The sequence below is a fragment of the Lates calcarifer genome, linkage group LG4, assembly GCF_001640805.2.
Source record: "Lates calcarifer isolate ASB-BC8 linkage group LG4, TLL_Latcal_v3, whole genome shotgun sequence".
Lineage (NCBI taxonomy): Eukaryota > Metazoa > Chordata > Actinopteri > Centropomidae > Lates > Lates calcarifer.
Window position 1 is genome coordinate 10,564,779 of NC_066836.1, and position 15,611 is coordinate 10,580,389.

At 39.9% G+C, this 15,611-nt stretch overlaps 1 protein-coding gene across 4 annotated transcripts; it reads right to left on the bottom strand.

Annotated features, from left to right (window-relative positions):
• Positions 1-248: 248 nt before the first annotated feature.
• Positions 249-14,983, bottom strand: mapre2 (microtubule-associated protein, RP/EB family, member 2). Of its 4 annotated transcripts, XM_018676424.2 has the most exons (8): positions 8,657-8,935; positions 5,282-5,409; positions 4,458-4,603; positions 4,153-4,369; positions 3,651-3,793; positions 1,922-2,080; positions 1,519-1,660; positions 249-1,333 (listed from the first exon to the last, which is right to left on the bottom strand). In XM_018676424.2, the coding sequence occupies exons 1-7, from the start codon at positions 8,776-8,778 to the stop codon at positions 1,562-1,564; spliced, it is 1,014 nt and encodes a 337-aa protein (XP_018531940.1). In that variant the 5' UTR covers positions 8,779-8,935; the 3' UTR covers positions 249-1,333; positions 1,519-1,561. The 4 variants fall into 4 exon arrangements, with proteins under 4 accessions (XP_018531940.1, XP_018531941.1, XP_050925926.1 ...); XM_018676425.2 differs by lacking the exon at positions 8,657-8,935 and adding an exon at positions 14,830-14,983 and having other exon boundaries at positions 249-1,660; XM_051069969.1 differs by lacking the exon at positions 8,657-8,935 and adding an exon at positions 14,590-14,613 and having other exon boundaries at positions 249-1,660.
• Between the last annotated feature and the right edge of the window lie 628 nt (positions 14,984-15,611).

Consider the following 15,611-nt stretch of genomic DNA (forward strand, 5'->3'; position numbering starts at 1 on the left):
CTTAAGTAAAGTGCAGGACTTTTATTTGTAACAGTATGTTTATGCTGTGGTGGTAACATTTTAAGTAAAGGATGTCAGCATTTCTTGCGATGCTACCTGCCTGTACGGACCATATGTAAACATGTTTGTTAAATAATCACCTAATGAAATATTTGAGTGACCCAGTTCTTTTCTTTACCGAAACTGATAATAAAATCATATGTCTTTTCTTATGAACCTGACTCAATTTGGAGTGACGACAACCCTCCCACGGACTCAAAATGTAATTTTATTACAGCAAATCCATCCGAATCTCAACATCTTTCAAATAGCAGGTTAAACATACAAAAGCTCACTTAACATACTTGTTTTTTATTAAATATGTAAAAAGCAGGTCAAGTTATTCACAAATAAAATGCAAACATGCAACACGTTGTTTTTTGGGGAATGCATAATGAGTGGGACATGAAAAAAACATTTACCATTCATTAATTATTGACAGTACAAGTTTACATTCCTTTTCATTTACACAATAATATATGACTAAAGCATTATGGTGCACTGCCCAGTTCAATATTAGTAAATGCAATATTAAGAAAGGGTATACAATGTACTTACTGGAATATAGCATGGCAAATTACTCAGTGAACTGACTCTTCTCCCTAAGACCTGTGGTTTAAAAAAAAAAATCTCTGAAACAAACAGCTGAAATCTGAACAGACCACAAGTTCCAGCTGAGGTTGAAAACTTAAAAATGCAGAATTATAATAAGACTAGTCCACGATAATGTTTCTTCCTTCCCTATATTTATGGCATACCAAGTAAATTCTAATACCAAACCACCTTGTGTGGTGTGAATAACACGCTGTGGAGCACACGGATTATCTGAAATCTTGTAATTTGTGAGGCATTAAACTACATTTTATTCACAATTCATCGACTGTATTGTCCTCCTTCACGAGGATGCAATTCAGAATCTTGCACTATTCCTAAGGCTTTACAATAATAAATATGGTGAGGGTCTATGGACAGATTGTCCAGTACAGAGTCAAATGTCAGTGCAACATATGGAAGGAGGTTAAATAAGAGCTACTACGAGCCCTTTCAGGGCTTTGCTTATTGCATTCTTGTGATTAATATTGTTGATATGCAAAATAAAAAACAAAATAAAATGAAAAGAGGACAGAAGCTGGGGAGTTAACACTTGCACCAACAGGTAACAGTTACCTGTCTAAACTTCAGCATTTCATCACATCTACTGTAGGATTTGAATTGACTTTTCCACCCACACAGTCCTTGGAAACTTCTGTGATGGTCTGAGCTTGTCTGCCGGTGGAGGTCGTCACCACAAAACCTGCCACAGCAGTTCACCAAAAGTCACAAAAAACATCGAACAGTGAGCAGAGGGATACAAAAAATAAAAACTGTGATGGTGCTTCTATTCAGGAGGTTGCTTCATGTGCTCAGTCTTGGAGAAAATGAAACAAAAAGAAAAAAAAAAACATGAGGAAAAATTAAGAATCCTTGAACAGTTCTCACATATTAAAAAGAGGGGTGTAACTGCAGTGAGGGATGATGGCAGTCAGTATTCATCCTGTTCTTCCTGCTGATCATCTGGTGCCTCCTCGTGGGCTTGCTGGTCCACATCCTGTCCGTCACCCTCAGCCAGCTCCGCTCTTTCCTAAAAAAACAAACAAAAAAAAATTTAAAAATGGGGACACAGACACTCAGCATAGTTTGAGGCAAAGACATGTGATTACACACAAAGACTGTGTTCTTATCTCCTTCAACCACACAATAACTTCCACATGATTTTACCACCAGGAGAAAATGGCACTCGCATATTTTACTGGTGTACACTGCTGCTAAGTAAAACTAAGTCAGGGGGGAAAAAAAACAACAGCTTCCAACCGCTCGGATCAGTCTGGGGCCACGGACTGACCTGGTCGTCTGAAGCGTACAGGACCTCCATTAGCCGATCGACAAATGGAGCGTTTTCTTCACCCTGTTCCTGGCACAGCAGCTCCACCTCCCGCAGCTTGCTGAAGTAGTAGTCCCTCTCCTTCTCCACCCCTTCCAGTGCCAACTTTAATGTGTTCACCTACAAAAATAAAAATTCACATTGATTATTTTTAGCTTCAGTATCAACTGGACTTTGTTAACAAGAGAGTAAGAGATGAGCAGTCACAAGATCAGCTGGATGATTCACAGACTAAATGAAGTAGTCTAGAGCAGTGGTGAAACCATAAGTTGCTTAATTGATTATTCCATGGACTGCAACTCAATCATTATTTTTGTTAATCACTGTTTAGATAATCTATTGATCAGTTTTGTCATTTGTCAAGTAAAAATGCTACATATTTGCTGGTTACAGCTTCACAGATATTGGGACTCTTTCATCATATCATTATAAATTCAGTACTTTGGGGTTTTTTGCTGGCTGCTGGTCACACTACATAAGCAAACTCCAGCGTGTCCTCAGTTTGGATTTGGTTACATTTGTAGAAACATTTTGGATCTCACAGTGGAACAATTACATGAGAAACACATGGCTTCTGTTTTGCTGGACTATGTTACATGTAGCTCTACATTTTAAACCCACTCAGCCATGTGCAGTGTGCAGAAAAAGGTCTGTCTCTCTCTGTCTCTCTCTTTGGTTTTACTGAATAACAGCGTACAATGATTTTTTGATCAACACTTTCACAATACTTAATGTCAAAGAGGAAGCAGATCTCTACTATCAGAACTACATAAATAACAAACACAGACTACACAATAAACACACCTATTATTATACACCCCCTTCAAGTCAATATTCAGCAGAAGAGCTGCACAGAATCTGGAAATCTGCTGTGGATATTTTATCTCAGTGCATGCTCTACGATTAAATACTGTTAAATCCTCGACAGATTTGTTAGGTACTAACAAACACAGAACAGACAGAGGTTATATGATAAAACATACATATTGATCTGACACTGTTGGCAGCTAGGAAGAAAAGACAGTGCTGATACACTATTTTTTGACAAGTATACAATATATTTACTTTCACTTTCTTCCACTGTGTAATTTTCACAAGACAAACAACAGCCACAGACAACACCTAACAGTTAAACAATTAGTTAATAGTTGTTACTTCTTGTTGCACCAGCTGTATTGCTTGCAAGATGCAAGAGGTATGGGAAAGCTTCAGCTGTTAAGGTGGATATACACATTTAGATCAAGCTCATACAACTCATCATTGATCCCCTAACAAAAAGTTGTATGCTTTATCTATTAAATGTTGGGCAAAAAGCTAGTAATAATAGTGAATGAGCAGACTGGAAAGTGGAGGCAGATTTGGTAAAGGAGATTAATAACTAAGCTACAGAAAAATGTATAATCTATTTAGAGATTGATGCGTTTCCTGGTTTGTGTTAAACACCATCTGTGTGAGCTTGTTTCAAAAACAGAAAGTGGAGGTGTTCAAAACTTCATCCACAGTTCAGTCACACTCCTCCAGTCTCTTCTATGAAAGCACACCACCCCTCTAATCACTACTCACAGAGGCCATCGTGACCACAGACAGTGCTGGAAAGAGGCGAGTGAGCAATGCGGAGAAGACTTTGGTTGCTGGGTTCACAAAGAACCTCGTCCTATCTGACTATCAGAATCCATAAACATAAACGTACCTGCTCGGTAAGATGTGTGACCTGTGCCTCCAGCTCTTTCTCTCCTTTGGCAGGAGTGGTTGTCACAGGGATCTTTTTGGCTGATGAGGGTCGGGACGTCGGTGTTGAGGACTTGGGGGTTGTGGAACTTGACCTTGATGCTCCTACAAGCAAATATAATATATATAATATATTCAGGATGAGCAATTTCTATGATTTATGAATTAGTTCTTTAGCAACACCCTAAAGCGTCTAAATCTAAAATTTTAAACTTGGAAGCAACACAGCAACATTTTGTAATTCCCTGCGAGAGGCTAAGTCTGGAAGGTATTTGAATTTAGACCTAATCATAAGAGTTGATATGAAAATAAATGTTCCCCTGTCTCAGCAGGTACCTCAGGCCAGGAGCATTAATATTAAAACACATCAGAGTGTCTGCAAACATTAGTGTCGCTTCAGAACATATAAAACCACAAATGTTTTCAAGTAAGATCAACATGACTGCTGTAAACTTGAAGCTTACCTGCGGTAGGGGAGCTGGCTGCATGGTGGGACTTCTTTGGGAGGTTGAAGATCTGCTCACCGGGGTCAGGTGGGGGAATGGCATCCTGACCCTGTCTGGCTGCGACAGGGTCGTACTCTTTACCGTCATAATTGGCATCAAAGAACTTCTTAAACCACTGGATGAAATCGAGATTGTCCTGAAATCTGCCTTTGACCAGTTTCTCCACAGGAATAATCTACAGGGTCGAGAAGAGGTGAAATTTAAATTCAACCGCATACAGTGTGGGACTAGATTAAGTAGAAGTAAGGTTTATGAAAACTCACTTTGTCCACATTCATCCTTTTGAAGGACGCCTGCAACAGTTTGAAATTGTGAATGTACTCGTGCTCCAATTTAGCTTGAAACTTGACCTTCTTAAGACTGATGCAGCCAGGGAAGAGCAGATCCATGAACTGGCAATAGGCAGCTCCTAAAAGATTAAATAAAACGTTAGTTGGGTGTAAAAGCCCTCGCTGGAAACTACAGCAAACTGACTCCAGCTATAGGCTATGATTTATCAGGTCTGCCTGTTTTAGCATGACAAAAAACCCCTGGAATAACAAAAAGCCTGGGAGCCTTTTCTGCGTCCAGACCATCGACCTTATTTCCTTAAAAAGAAAACTATTAATGCATGTTCTTGGTGGCATGGCTAATATTAACTGAAGCCTAGTTAGACTTTTATCCATTTGACCAAAATAACAGGGTACCAGCTAAACCTAGTGGTGGGTAACTGGAAGCTATCAAATAAAACTCACAGAAGAAGTGATCTACATTTAAAAAAAAAGCCTACACCTAAGCCAGCGTGAGTGTGTAAATCTCAGTTTGTGTAGGCAGAGGGTGATTGAAATTGGATTACTCGGTCACAGCGGGAGAACACGGCAGGCTACAAGTTTATTTATAGACAAACTCTCTGCCAGGGAGAGGTGAGCATGTTTCCACAAGTTGCTGTAACTGCCAGGAGCTTACACAGAAAATTATTTCAACCCAGAAGATGTAATCTCCAAAACATGTTTCCCCAGTTGCAAACAGCCTCTCTTGACACATGCAATGCACGGAGAGGGAGGACGATGAGATGAAGAGAGGGAGAGGTTTTTCATTCTGTTCTCACCTGAGGAGAGCTGCTCCACTTTCGTATAGTTTAGGCAGAGAATATCGTTAACCCAGGCAGTAATGTCATGCCTGCTCATAGTCTCCTGGGTTATTGAGGTAGAATATACGTTGACCGCCATCCCCCAGCTGCAACAGAAAAACAATAACTCTCAAAACACAAAAGCAATGCAATAACAATGCAATACAATAGCAATGTAGGAGCTGGAAAAATAAAAACATACTGTATCCACTCAGAGGACTGAACAGTCAGGCTAGGCAAATCCAGCAACTGTAGCTTCTCTACATTGTCTGGCTGTATTGACTTTTATTCAAAACAACTTACAAATCAGGTCATATCACATTCAATAATCACATTTGAATAAAATGTTCAGTTTCCCCTTCACCACACAGAAAGACTGCATCATGACATGATCTTTAGCATTTATGCACACGGTCAGACCAACCGGCGAAGAAGCCCAGGGGTGAAAGTGTACCAGTGGCCCCTGTAAAACATTTGACCCCTCGTTGCTGCACGCCACTGCATCAGTATCCACTCTCTACACTGCAAATGTATCCTATAATCAAGTGTGCCCTCAGAGCGCAGAGCAGAGTCTGTCACATAATATTAAACAAACAATAACATAGTCGAGGCTCCAGTGAAATCACAATTTCATTTTAAAACCAGACTAGTAGAATGGATTAGGCGTATGTTCTTGATTAATCAGTAAACTGCTGGTTTATGGTGAAATGGTGAAAAGTGGCAATCATAATTTAACAAAGCCCAAAGTGATGCCTTCAAACGCATTGTTTTGTCTAGCCAGCAATCCAAAATCCAGAGGTGTTCACTTATTACAGCAAATACAGTGTTAAAAATCCTATACTGAGACAATAATGAACCAAGCGGCTAACCACAAGATGTATGAAGGTGAGAAATGTATCTGTAAGTTTGTTGCGTTGATGCCTTTAGCTGCAGTTTTTTCAAAACATTTTAAATACATTCAAGTCAGTTTTTTTTTAATCTCCATCTTTTGCAAAACAAATTTATCTCTGCACTTTACACCACATATCTTCTTTGCTCAGGGAACACAGAATATACAGGGCAGGGGTGATAATAAACGTTTGTTATATTAATATCTGGGCTGTAGCAGGCCCTGTTCATATTGGTACCCTTTAATTTGATTTCACCTGCATGACAAATAAAAGCTGTTGCAAAGTCTGTTTCGAAGGATGGTGCAATTTTATCAGCTTGCAAAACTGTGGCTTTGGGGTCCCACGGCACCTGCCCCACTTGCACTGGAGATATTCAGGTCTAAATACTGAAAGCACACAATGAGCCAGAAAATATATCAGGGAACTCAAACTTTGATCCTTAAGCTACAGATTAAGCAGTTGCACACACTGGCAACAAAACACTGAAACAATGCTTAGATTTTATTTGTTACCTCATAGTAACAGACACATTGAAGGGGGCATCGTTTCCAGTTTTTTAACAAATTTTGATTAACCGTGCTGAGAAAACAATAGTAGTTGTACAAACACAACAATACAAGTCAGTCCTTTCAAGGCCAATCAGTAACTGCTTGACCGTATGAATCACAAGGTCTGTATATTAACATATGCACAGTTCCCAGTTTATAAAGTACACCTAGCTAAAACAATGCATTCTAATACAACAGTCCTACAATAGATCAAACCTTCAAGAAGGTTATAATGTTCAGGTTTTATTAAACGTTTTTTTTTTTTTTTAGAGAGGTGTTAATTCAACTGCTCGATCCATTTGGAATCTGTAGTTTGTGGTGCTGTTGAACTGTATGGCATTATTCAAGTTTTTATTATTTTGTCCACCCCACTTTATATCACTGAGGATAGGCTAAACAACAGAAACATGTCTCTGGATAATGCAGCGCTGCAAAGACAATTAATTTATTAGTCGACTGAGAGAAAACTGACTGGCAACTATTTAGGTAATTCATCAATCATTAAGGTCAGTTTGAAACAAAAAAATGTCAAGAACTCTCTGGTTTCAGCTTTTCAAATTAAAGGATTCCCTATTTTTCCACTGACAGTAAATTCAATCTCTTTGGTTTTTGAACTGTTGGTCAAGCATGCATAAGAAATTGTGAATGGCCTCCTTCACATTTTATAGACTAAGTGATCCAGCAGATTAATCGATGATGAAAATAATCGTTGGATGCAGTCCTAGTATAATCAAATACAGTTCAACGGCACCATAAGCTGTGTCCAATCAAAATGACCATAAAAGTTGAAACCATTTCAACAAAAATTGAACATTATAACCTGCATGAAGGGAGCATTGATAGCTGGACTGCTGTATTTGACTTCAGTAATTTTAAACTAGGTGTGCCTAATAAACTGGCAAGTACAGATCAGTCATATCCATCCTATACATTAAAACAATGTGCAGTCCTCTGTTCCCCTTCAAAAATTGAGGACTGCAGCCTGACCATTTCAGCTTACTTCACTGACAGGGAACAGCAGGACAGCTGCATTAAAACACTCCTCTTATTGGATTAAGGCAACGACTAATATGGTATTAAATCATGCTAAATCATCGTCGTCATCACCATCCACTGAGCACACACCGGGGTATGCAGGATAATAATAACCCTTCATCATTTAAGTTGGGCTATCGCGGCACTGCAGGAGCAGATAGCCTCGGCTGACTGATTCTCTGGGCAGACAGGAAGGAAACTGGGCCAGAGGATCTCATGTCAACAAAGCGGATGTATGTGCCGCTGCTAGCCTGCTTTGTTAGCCGGGGCAGGGATAGCCACCAGGGCTGGGCTGATGCCTGAATTCAAACATGGAGGGGTGTGGGAGGTGGGTGGGGGGACAAACAGTGCATGTGTGGCAGGTAACGAGGGGTTACACACATTAAAAAAGCACCTCAAACACACATTAACAGTGATATAGGGGGGTATTAGGTAGCTGCGAAGTGTCATGTCACGATGGGAATATTCTAGTAGCAGCAGCAGTGGCGGCTGTCTGTGTACTCCTGACAAGCTGCACCGTCTCAATCCACTCCTCCAAAATCTGCCCGTGCAAACTGCGCACCGACACACTTGACAACGTTATACCGCTGCCGGCAGTAATACAGGAGGGGGGGGCTACACACCGGCAGAAAGCGGGTTTATTGCGCTAACTCACGCCATAGAAGCTAACATGACAGGAGACTGAGAGGACACAACAGAGAGGGGAGGGAGAACAGCGGATGGCTGCAAAGGAAAAACCGACAGACGTCGAGGAGGAGGTGGTGGTGGTGGTGGTGGAGGAGGAGGAGGCCAGAATGCAGGTTTTTGTCTGCAGCAGTGTCTGTTTTATGGTCTCTTTTCCCCTCTACATGAAATCAAAATGCGGCATTACACTGATTTACCTGTAGGCGCGCTCTCCCCGCACTGTATTTTTCCTGTAAGGAATGATGTTGGTTCCGTTGTCCGGGACGATGTCGTTGTTATTCTCTCCATTTGGGGAAAGGGCTTGGGTGGGACCGGGCATTTGGGTCTCTTAAAATGTTGAACAGATACTCTGTTCTCTGTCTGGCCGGGAAAAAAAACAACAGGAACGATGCAAATGCTAAGAAAGTGCCGCACCTCCGGGGCTCTCTCCCTCTCTCTCTCTCCCTGTGTCTGCTTATTCTTCACAAATCTCTGCCCTAGTGACGTTGCTGCACCCCGTACCACGTGACCACTGGGGCTGGCTGCCTGTTCCTTATGGTGGGCTATTTCAGTACACCAAAATTACATTGATCATTTGTGTACTAAAAAAAACACAAAAAGCATCATCATCATTATCACCGGTCAGATCAATGCGTGATGCTTGTCGCAGATCAAACTCTGTGATTTAGCGAGGGCCACTCATCAGATGCTCAAGAAGAGACAACACCCAATCAACTGGAGAGGATCAATTTGATTAAAAAGGAAAATGCAGCCCACCCAGTTTCACCCCAAAAACATTCCTTAGATGATAATCAAGCAGTTGCTCGGCACTATAACAACAACAGATGTAGCTACAAAGCAGGGAGATCCTAGGAGAGAAGTGGTGCTGATGAAAATGATGATCACACATGGTATGTAATATTTGATTACTAACCATATGAATCAAAGGTAACACTGCATTTTAAGTCACCCTGGTTAGCATTTAGAGGAAGTATAAAAACATAATGTAGTTGTAAGACTGCAATTAACTATTACTTTCATTATCAATTGAACTGCTGATTATTTCTTTGGTTAATCATCGTTAATCATGTTGTATTAAACAGTGTGGAAAAAATGCCTGTCACAACTTTGCAGAATCCAAGATGACATCTTCAAAAGTCTTATTTTGTCTGACCTTAAGTCCAAAACCCAAAGATATTCAGTTTACTATTACACATGACAAATATAAGCAGCAAATTCTGTCACTTGAGAAGCTGGAATGTGAAGAATTTTTCACTTTTTAATCAACTAATTGATTATACAGACATTATTATTATTATTATTATTATTTTTGTTTAATCTGTAGCTGTAAGGAGATCTAAGTATGTATTAATGTATTTGTCATCAACTGTTAACACCACCTGTGAGCACCTATAAACAGAAGCTGGAATATAACCAGGAAATGAAAGACATATTTTTTGTTATTACGACTGAATTTTACTATTCTGCCATTGTAGTTTCTCAAATTAGAACAACATCTTTAGGTTTTGGATTGTTGGTTGGTCTGAGCAAGCACTCTGAGTTGATGTCACCTTGGGATCTTTTCTCCTGTTTTATAGACTGAACGACTAATCAAGAAAATATGAGTAGATGACTGAATGATGAAAATATGAGCTGTATCTGCAGATTTTTTTCAGAGTATCCAAGAGCCCAGAATGAAGTGTTCAGATTTTTTGTTTTGTCCAAGAAACAGTCCAAACCACAACAATGTTCAATTTACTATCACACAAGTCTAGTACTAGTAAATGTTCACATGAGAAAAGCTGGAATCAGTGAAGTTTAGCTTGATTATTAAAATGTCAGTCAACCAATCAATCAATCAATTGCTTTATTTTAGCTCCTAAAATGTATATGAATTAAGAAATATCCATTAGGGGTGTAACAATACGCTGCATAACAAAGATCTTAGTTCAACGCTGTTGTATTTAGAAGATAAACAAAACAGGCATGTGGTTGCTAAGCTAACTCCTGTTTGTGTTGCTGCCACATTTGTTGTTTTTACACTTGTTTTGTGTGTGTATGTGTGGGGGGGTACACTGCTGAGCAACTTCTTTCAATGGGACACAGAACACTTCCTTGTTACATTCACGTCTTGAATTATATATATATATATATATAAACATGAGTGAAAATGAAACTGTGTTTATTATAGTTGAGGACTCAAGATGTATCATTACACCCCTAGTATACAAATATCTATCGGCTTAGTCCAGCCTCATGTCCACATGGTTAGTAATCAAGGGTAAGAAGTTGCTATAAGTGAACCAGAAGGTCACAATATTTAACAAGCATGATGGAAAACTGATTGATGAACAGCTCTGGTCTATAACACCAGCTAATACAACACAGCTGTGATGTCTTATACAGGAATTTTATGCAAGTATGTGCAGCCATTCATGTGGCTTCAAACATTAATAGTGTAGCAGCCTGCTGATGCAAAGACATCAGGGCAAAAGTAAAGCATTTCTAGCATTCAATTGTTGCTTTACTGCCTTGATTTTTTCCTGCTTTTTTTTTTATTTGTCTGCCTAAATATGACTCAGTATATTGCTGCTTTAATTAAAGGCTACTGAAGGTGTGTTACTGACCTCTCTTTGATGGAGTCCTATAGTCCTATATCAGTATTTATTTAAAAGTAAATGTCGATAGAGAGGTGAGTGTACATTTTGAAATCAATACAACAATCCATCTGGCATCTGTCTGTCTAAAGGTCAACTCAGATTTTGGTCAGCAATGTTTGCTGCTACAAGCTGATTTAAGCCCTACCATAGTGGAGAGGAAGCATTTTCTGGAAACCTTTTTTTAAATGATCCAGTGTAAATGTCTGCCTCCCTCATTGCAGTGTCAGCAATTGTTTTTTCTGTCAAAGTGATAAATAATATTTGGACCAGTCCATTTCTGCTTTTAAAATGAGCTCAAGGATATCAATCTGTGCTCACTTCAACTCTAACTAAAACTCTACTGCCACCATCAGGCCAAAGTTGAGGTCACACTTCAGCCTACAACTTTTCCATGGAGTCTTTTCAGTCTACAAACTTATTAAACTGATCCCTGATAAATCAGACAACAAAATCTAACAATTTTTTAATGACCTCCATTTTGAGTTCTGTCTTATACAAGTTTTATAATACAAGTTTTCACTACATATGAAACCTTTGATTGCCTTTTTTTGTCTATCTTTATTTTTATTTTTTTTGCATGATTTCCTTCTCCATACAGCTAAAGCTCAACAGTCAACATCTGTTGAATGATGCAGGACTTCCAGTAAAGTTTTGTCGTTGAATTTCAAATTCTAAGTGTTTCACCATAACATGGTGGTCATTAAGTTCCATCATCAGTCTTGTTTACTCGACTTTAACCAGTCATACTTTTAAACTTTTAAAAGTCACATGTCAGCAAAGTGGATGAATGTCTCACAGGCTGCACCTTTGACTGTTACAGCACTAATTCACCCTCACATTGAAGTGTGCATTTAGTCTTATCTTTAAAGTGTTTTTAAAACGTTAGAAATAAATCAAGGCAGTGGACAAAATGCAAAATCTCTCACTTGCAGTCACCTGTGAGGGGATATATATTCAGCATCCCCCACTTACTCTGCTGGGTCAAAAGTGCTCTTTAGTCTTTACACAAATTCCTGCAGAGCCAGACACAAGGCACAACCAAGCACTAATCTCACTAAATGGCCAAACTGTGGACGCAAGGACTGTCTCCACTAAGAACAAAAGCATGCAGTACTACATTTCCACTACAGTAATGCTAAAGGCCCCATCAGACCGGAAAGTGACAATTGCAGCATATTGTTCTCATCACAATCACACAACTGCGGGCACAGAGGTCCGCTTTGTATCAGGCAGCAAGCACCAAACGTATGACATGGTCAAACTTAAGTGGCAGCAAGAAAAGAGGAAAATCTAGGCTTGTTGACATCAGTGTGCTACTGCCTGCTTGTCATTGAAAATAACTTGCCACTTCCCAATCTGAAGGGCCTTAAAGTGTCACGAGAGAAGTGCAGCATGCATGGCCTGCTTCAAGTAAATGTTCAGACTAAGAATGAAGTAAGTAAATATTAGGCCACAACAAGAGGGACACAGTCCCTCTGGGCCTATTGTTGCTCACAGCTTCACCTGTAGAGGGAGTCTCCTCCGTGGCGCTCTCAACAAAAAGTTAGGATTTGTTTCCAAAAATGAAAAATCAAAGACATCTGCAGTTACTTTACAACAACAGCACAAAAGGTTTGAGCATCTTCTCACCAACATTTTGAAAAGGAATGACTGACCTGAAGCAACTGTATATCAGAACGAAAACAGCACCCCGTCTTAAAAAATAAAAACATGCAAAGGGCTGTGTTGTTGGTGGCTTGTCCCTTCAAGTACCAGAGAGATGATGAAATACAATTCAAGTCAAGTTTTGGTAACATATCCATGATGCCAAATAACTACACAGTGGCTCACAATATGATACTATAAAAAATAATTTACAGCGCTGGAAATAAATCTACCATGAAGGCGCACTTATGTGATTGGCCAAAGCTGTGTGTTGCGAGATGATGTGGCACTGCATTGCAGCAAATGTTGACTCAAGTTAAACTTTCTCACTGGATAACTTGACTGTGTTTTTTTAATGCAGTGCTAATACCTGTCTGAACATTTGGCTGCAAGATTTGCAATGGGCCTGCCTGCAGGGTTAAAGGTAAAATCAAACAGATAAACATACGCCAAATTATGTGTCCAATCCTGCGACCTCAGTACAAAAAACCCAAAGGATGTCATGTCTTGTGCTCTGGTGTGACAGGTTTTGAGTGGGGGTGAGGGATTGGTTATGACGGGCTCAAGAGAAGTGTACTCACATGGACAGTGACTTCTCTCACAGTTTGCTCTCAGGAGATGGTTATCCCTTTATGTGGAAAAGGATTAACTACTCATGCTGACGTTGCAACATTTTTATCATGCACATCATAGCTTTGAGGGTATTTTTAAATTCCCTCCAAGCAAAGCATAGTCTGCTACTTAGCATACAATCGATTATGTCATAATAAAACCTAACCTAACCTTCTAACCTGGTGCATGTATAAGATCAACCTCACTTTGATATCATTTAAAGTATTTTGGTTATGAATGTGGTTTCTACACTTCTATAGGCTCAAAATTTACCAGTCACTCAAGTGAATGGGAGCCCAGAAACACAGCAAGCAAGTCAGATTAATCTGGCGAATGGCTGCTTTGTTTTCCCTTTCTGTCAATGTTGTTTGCTGTCAGGGTTGTAAGGGTGGGGTTTGTACTGTATCCATCACCAGACAGTCTAAATATATGTGATGCTTTACAGTCTGTTAATGCTAAGTCCATTCCATTAGAGGAAAGGTAGAGCTGTGCTGGCTCTGTCTCCATTCATATCTCACCAAGCACTCTCTTGCACTGGATAATCAAGTGGGTGGGTGAGGGGTGGCGGCTCCACCCTCAGCATATCCAGCCCTCGGCATTCAAAAAATACCAAAGAGGTCTCTGTTACCCTGAGTTGCAATTTGCACAGGTTAAAATACACTACTACTCCTACTACTACTACTACTACTACTACTACTGATGGTGCAACAATATTATTGACAGAAAGAACGGTTTTACACAGCCAGGGGTGGGTAAATTTTATCAAAGGGACCTCAGACCTAACCAAAAAGAGGGTATGGAGGGCCAGGACCAGGGAGGGGGGAGCACTGATCTGTCACATCCTACACCGGTGCCTTTCCTTTCATTTACAACATGAGAGTAAAGTTCTCATTTGTGATTTGAAAAGGGCAGTTTTGCACTCAAGATAAAAACCAAGGTGAAGTAATAGTCATCCCGTTTTTTTGTTGTCTGTCCCCACTGCTGAGAAATTGCTTTAACTGTCGTTGTTGCTGGTGGGGAGGGGGGACATGACACTGTCTTTGCTAATTTCTGCGATATTTAAAGCGAGTCCGGAACGTAGAAGCTAGCTGCAGCGAATGAAGCTAACTCAGCTTCTTCGTGTTAGGAATGACAGTTAAATGAAAAGCAAAGATTGAAAACATGCTATTACACAGTCGGACAATGCCAGAGCAAAAAAAAAGAAACAGTGTTTTACCAAGCCAGACGTTACTTACAGTGACGGTAGTACATCTTGTTCAGCTAACCGCCAAGTTACAGTAAGCTAATTTCGCTCCTGCCAACAGTTTGTCAGAATAGTGACAGCCGACATATGCCCTGACCCTGGGTAACATCACCGTACGAGCCGGCGACAACCACGTCAATACGCTCCGGTGTTTTTTGCAGCTAAACATCACGTTGCAGGTTGCAAATCAAATCACAGACTGAAAGCATTCAGCAAAGCAAATGGGACTCACCAGTGAACTCCGATCCGCAGGTTACAAGGTGTTTAAAAAAAGAAAAAAAGAAGCTGTTTTCCGGCTGAGTCACCCCACCCTCAAAACGCCCATTCTCTCTAGACGATGAGCCCAGAGCGGACACCTGATTGGACAATGCGTCATCGGAGTTGCGGCTGATTGGCTGGCTAGTGACATCTGTCGTGAAGTTGACCAATCACGACTTGGTGCGTTGATGATTCACAACATCGGACAGCTTTCCGTCTGGTCGCGCGGAGTCATTTCACTTTTCTTCCTGATAAAAGCAGAAATATTTTCATAAGCTGACAACAGCCGTGGAGCAGCTGTTCAGATCTTTATCCCGCATTCAAAACTGTATTTAAATGTAAATATTATCATTAAGAATCACAAGTATAAAACTGAAAGCACCCATTATGCAGGCTCAATTGTTCTGTCAGGGTTATATTACTATATATTATACCATTTAGAGATGTTTTAATATGTAGGCAGCATTTTAGTGTTGTAGTTAGCTGAAGTGATTCTAGCTGTTTTATATACTACTGGTTGGCGTACCAGAAAATGGAAATACTCAAGTACTTCAGTACAGGCACTTAGTTACTTTACCCCCTGACTAATAAATATTTATTCAACATAAAATGTACCCAACCTACTACTATTTGCAAAGGCCTTCTTTGTAAATTAATTAATAAAATTACTTTGAAAAATAATAGAAAATTTGCTGTGCAAAATATTAAGGAACAATGGTCGATTCACTGTTGCAGTGGTTTAATCAAGCAAAAATG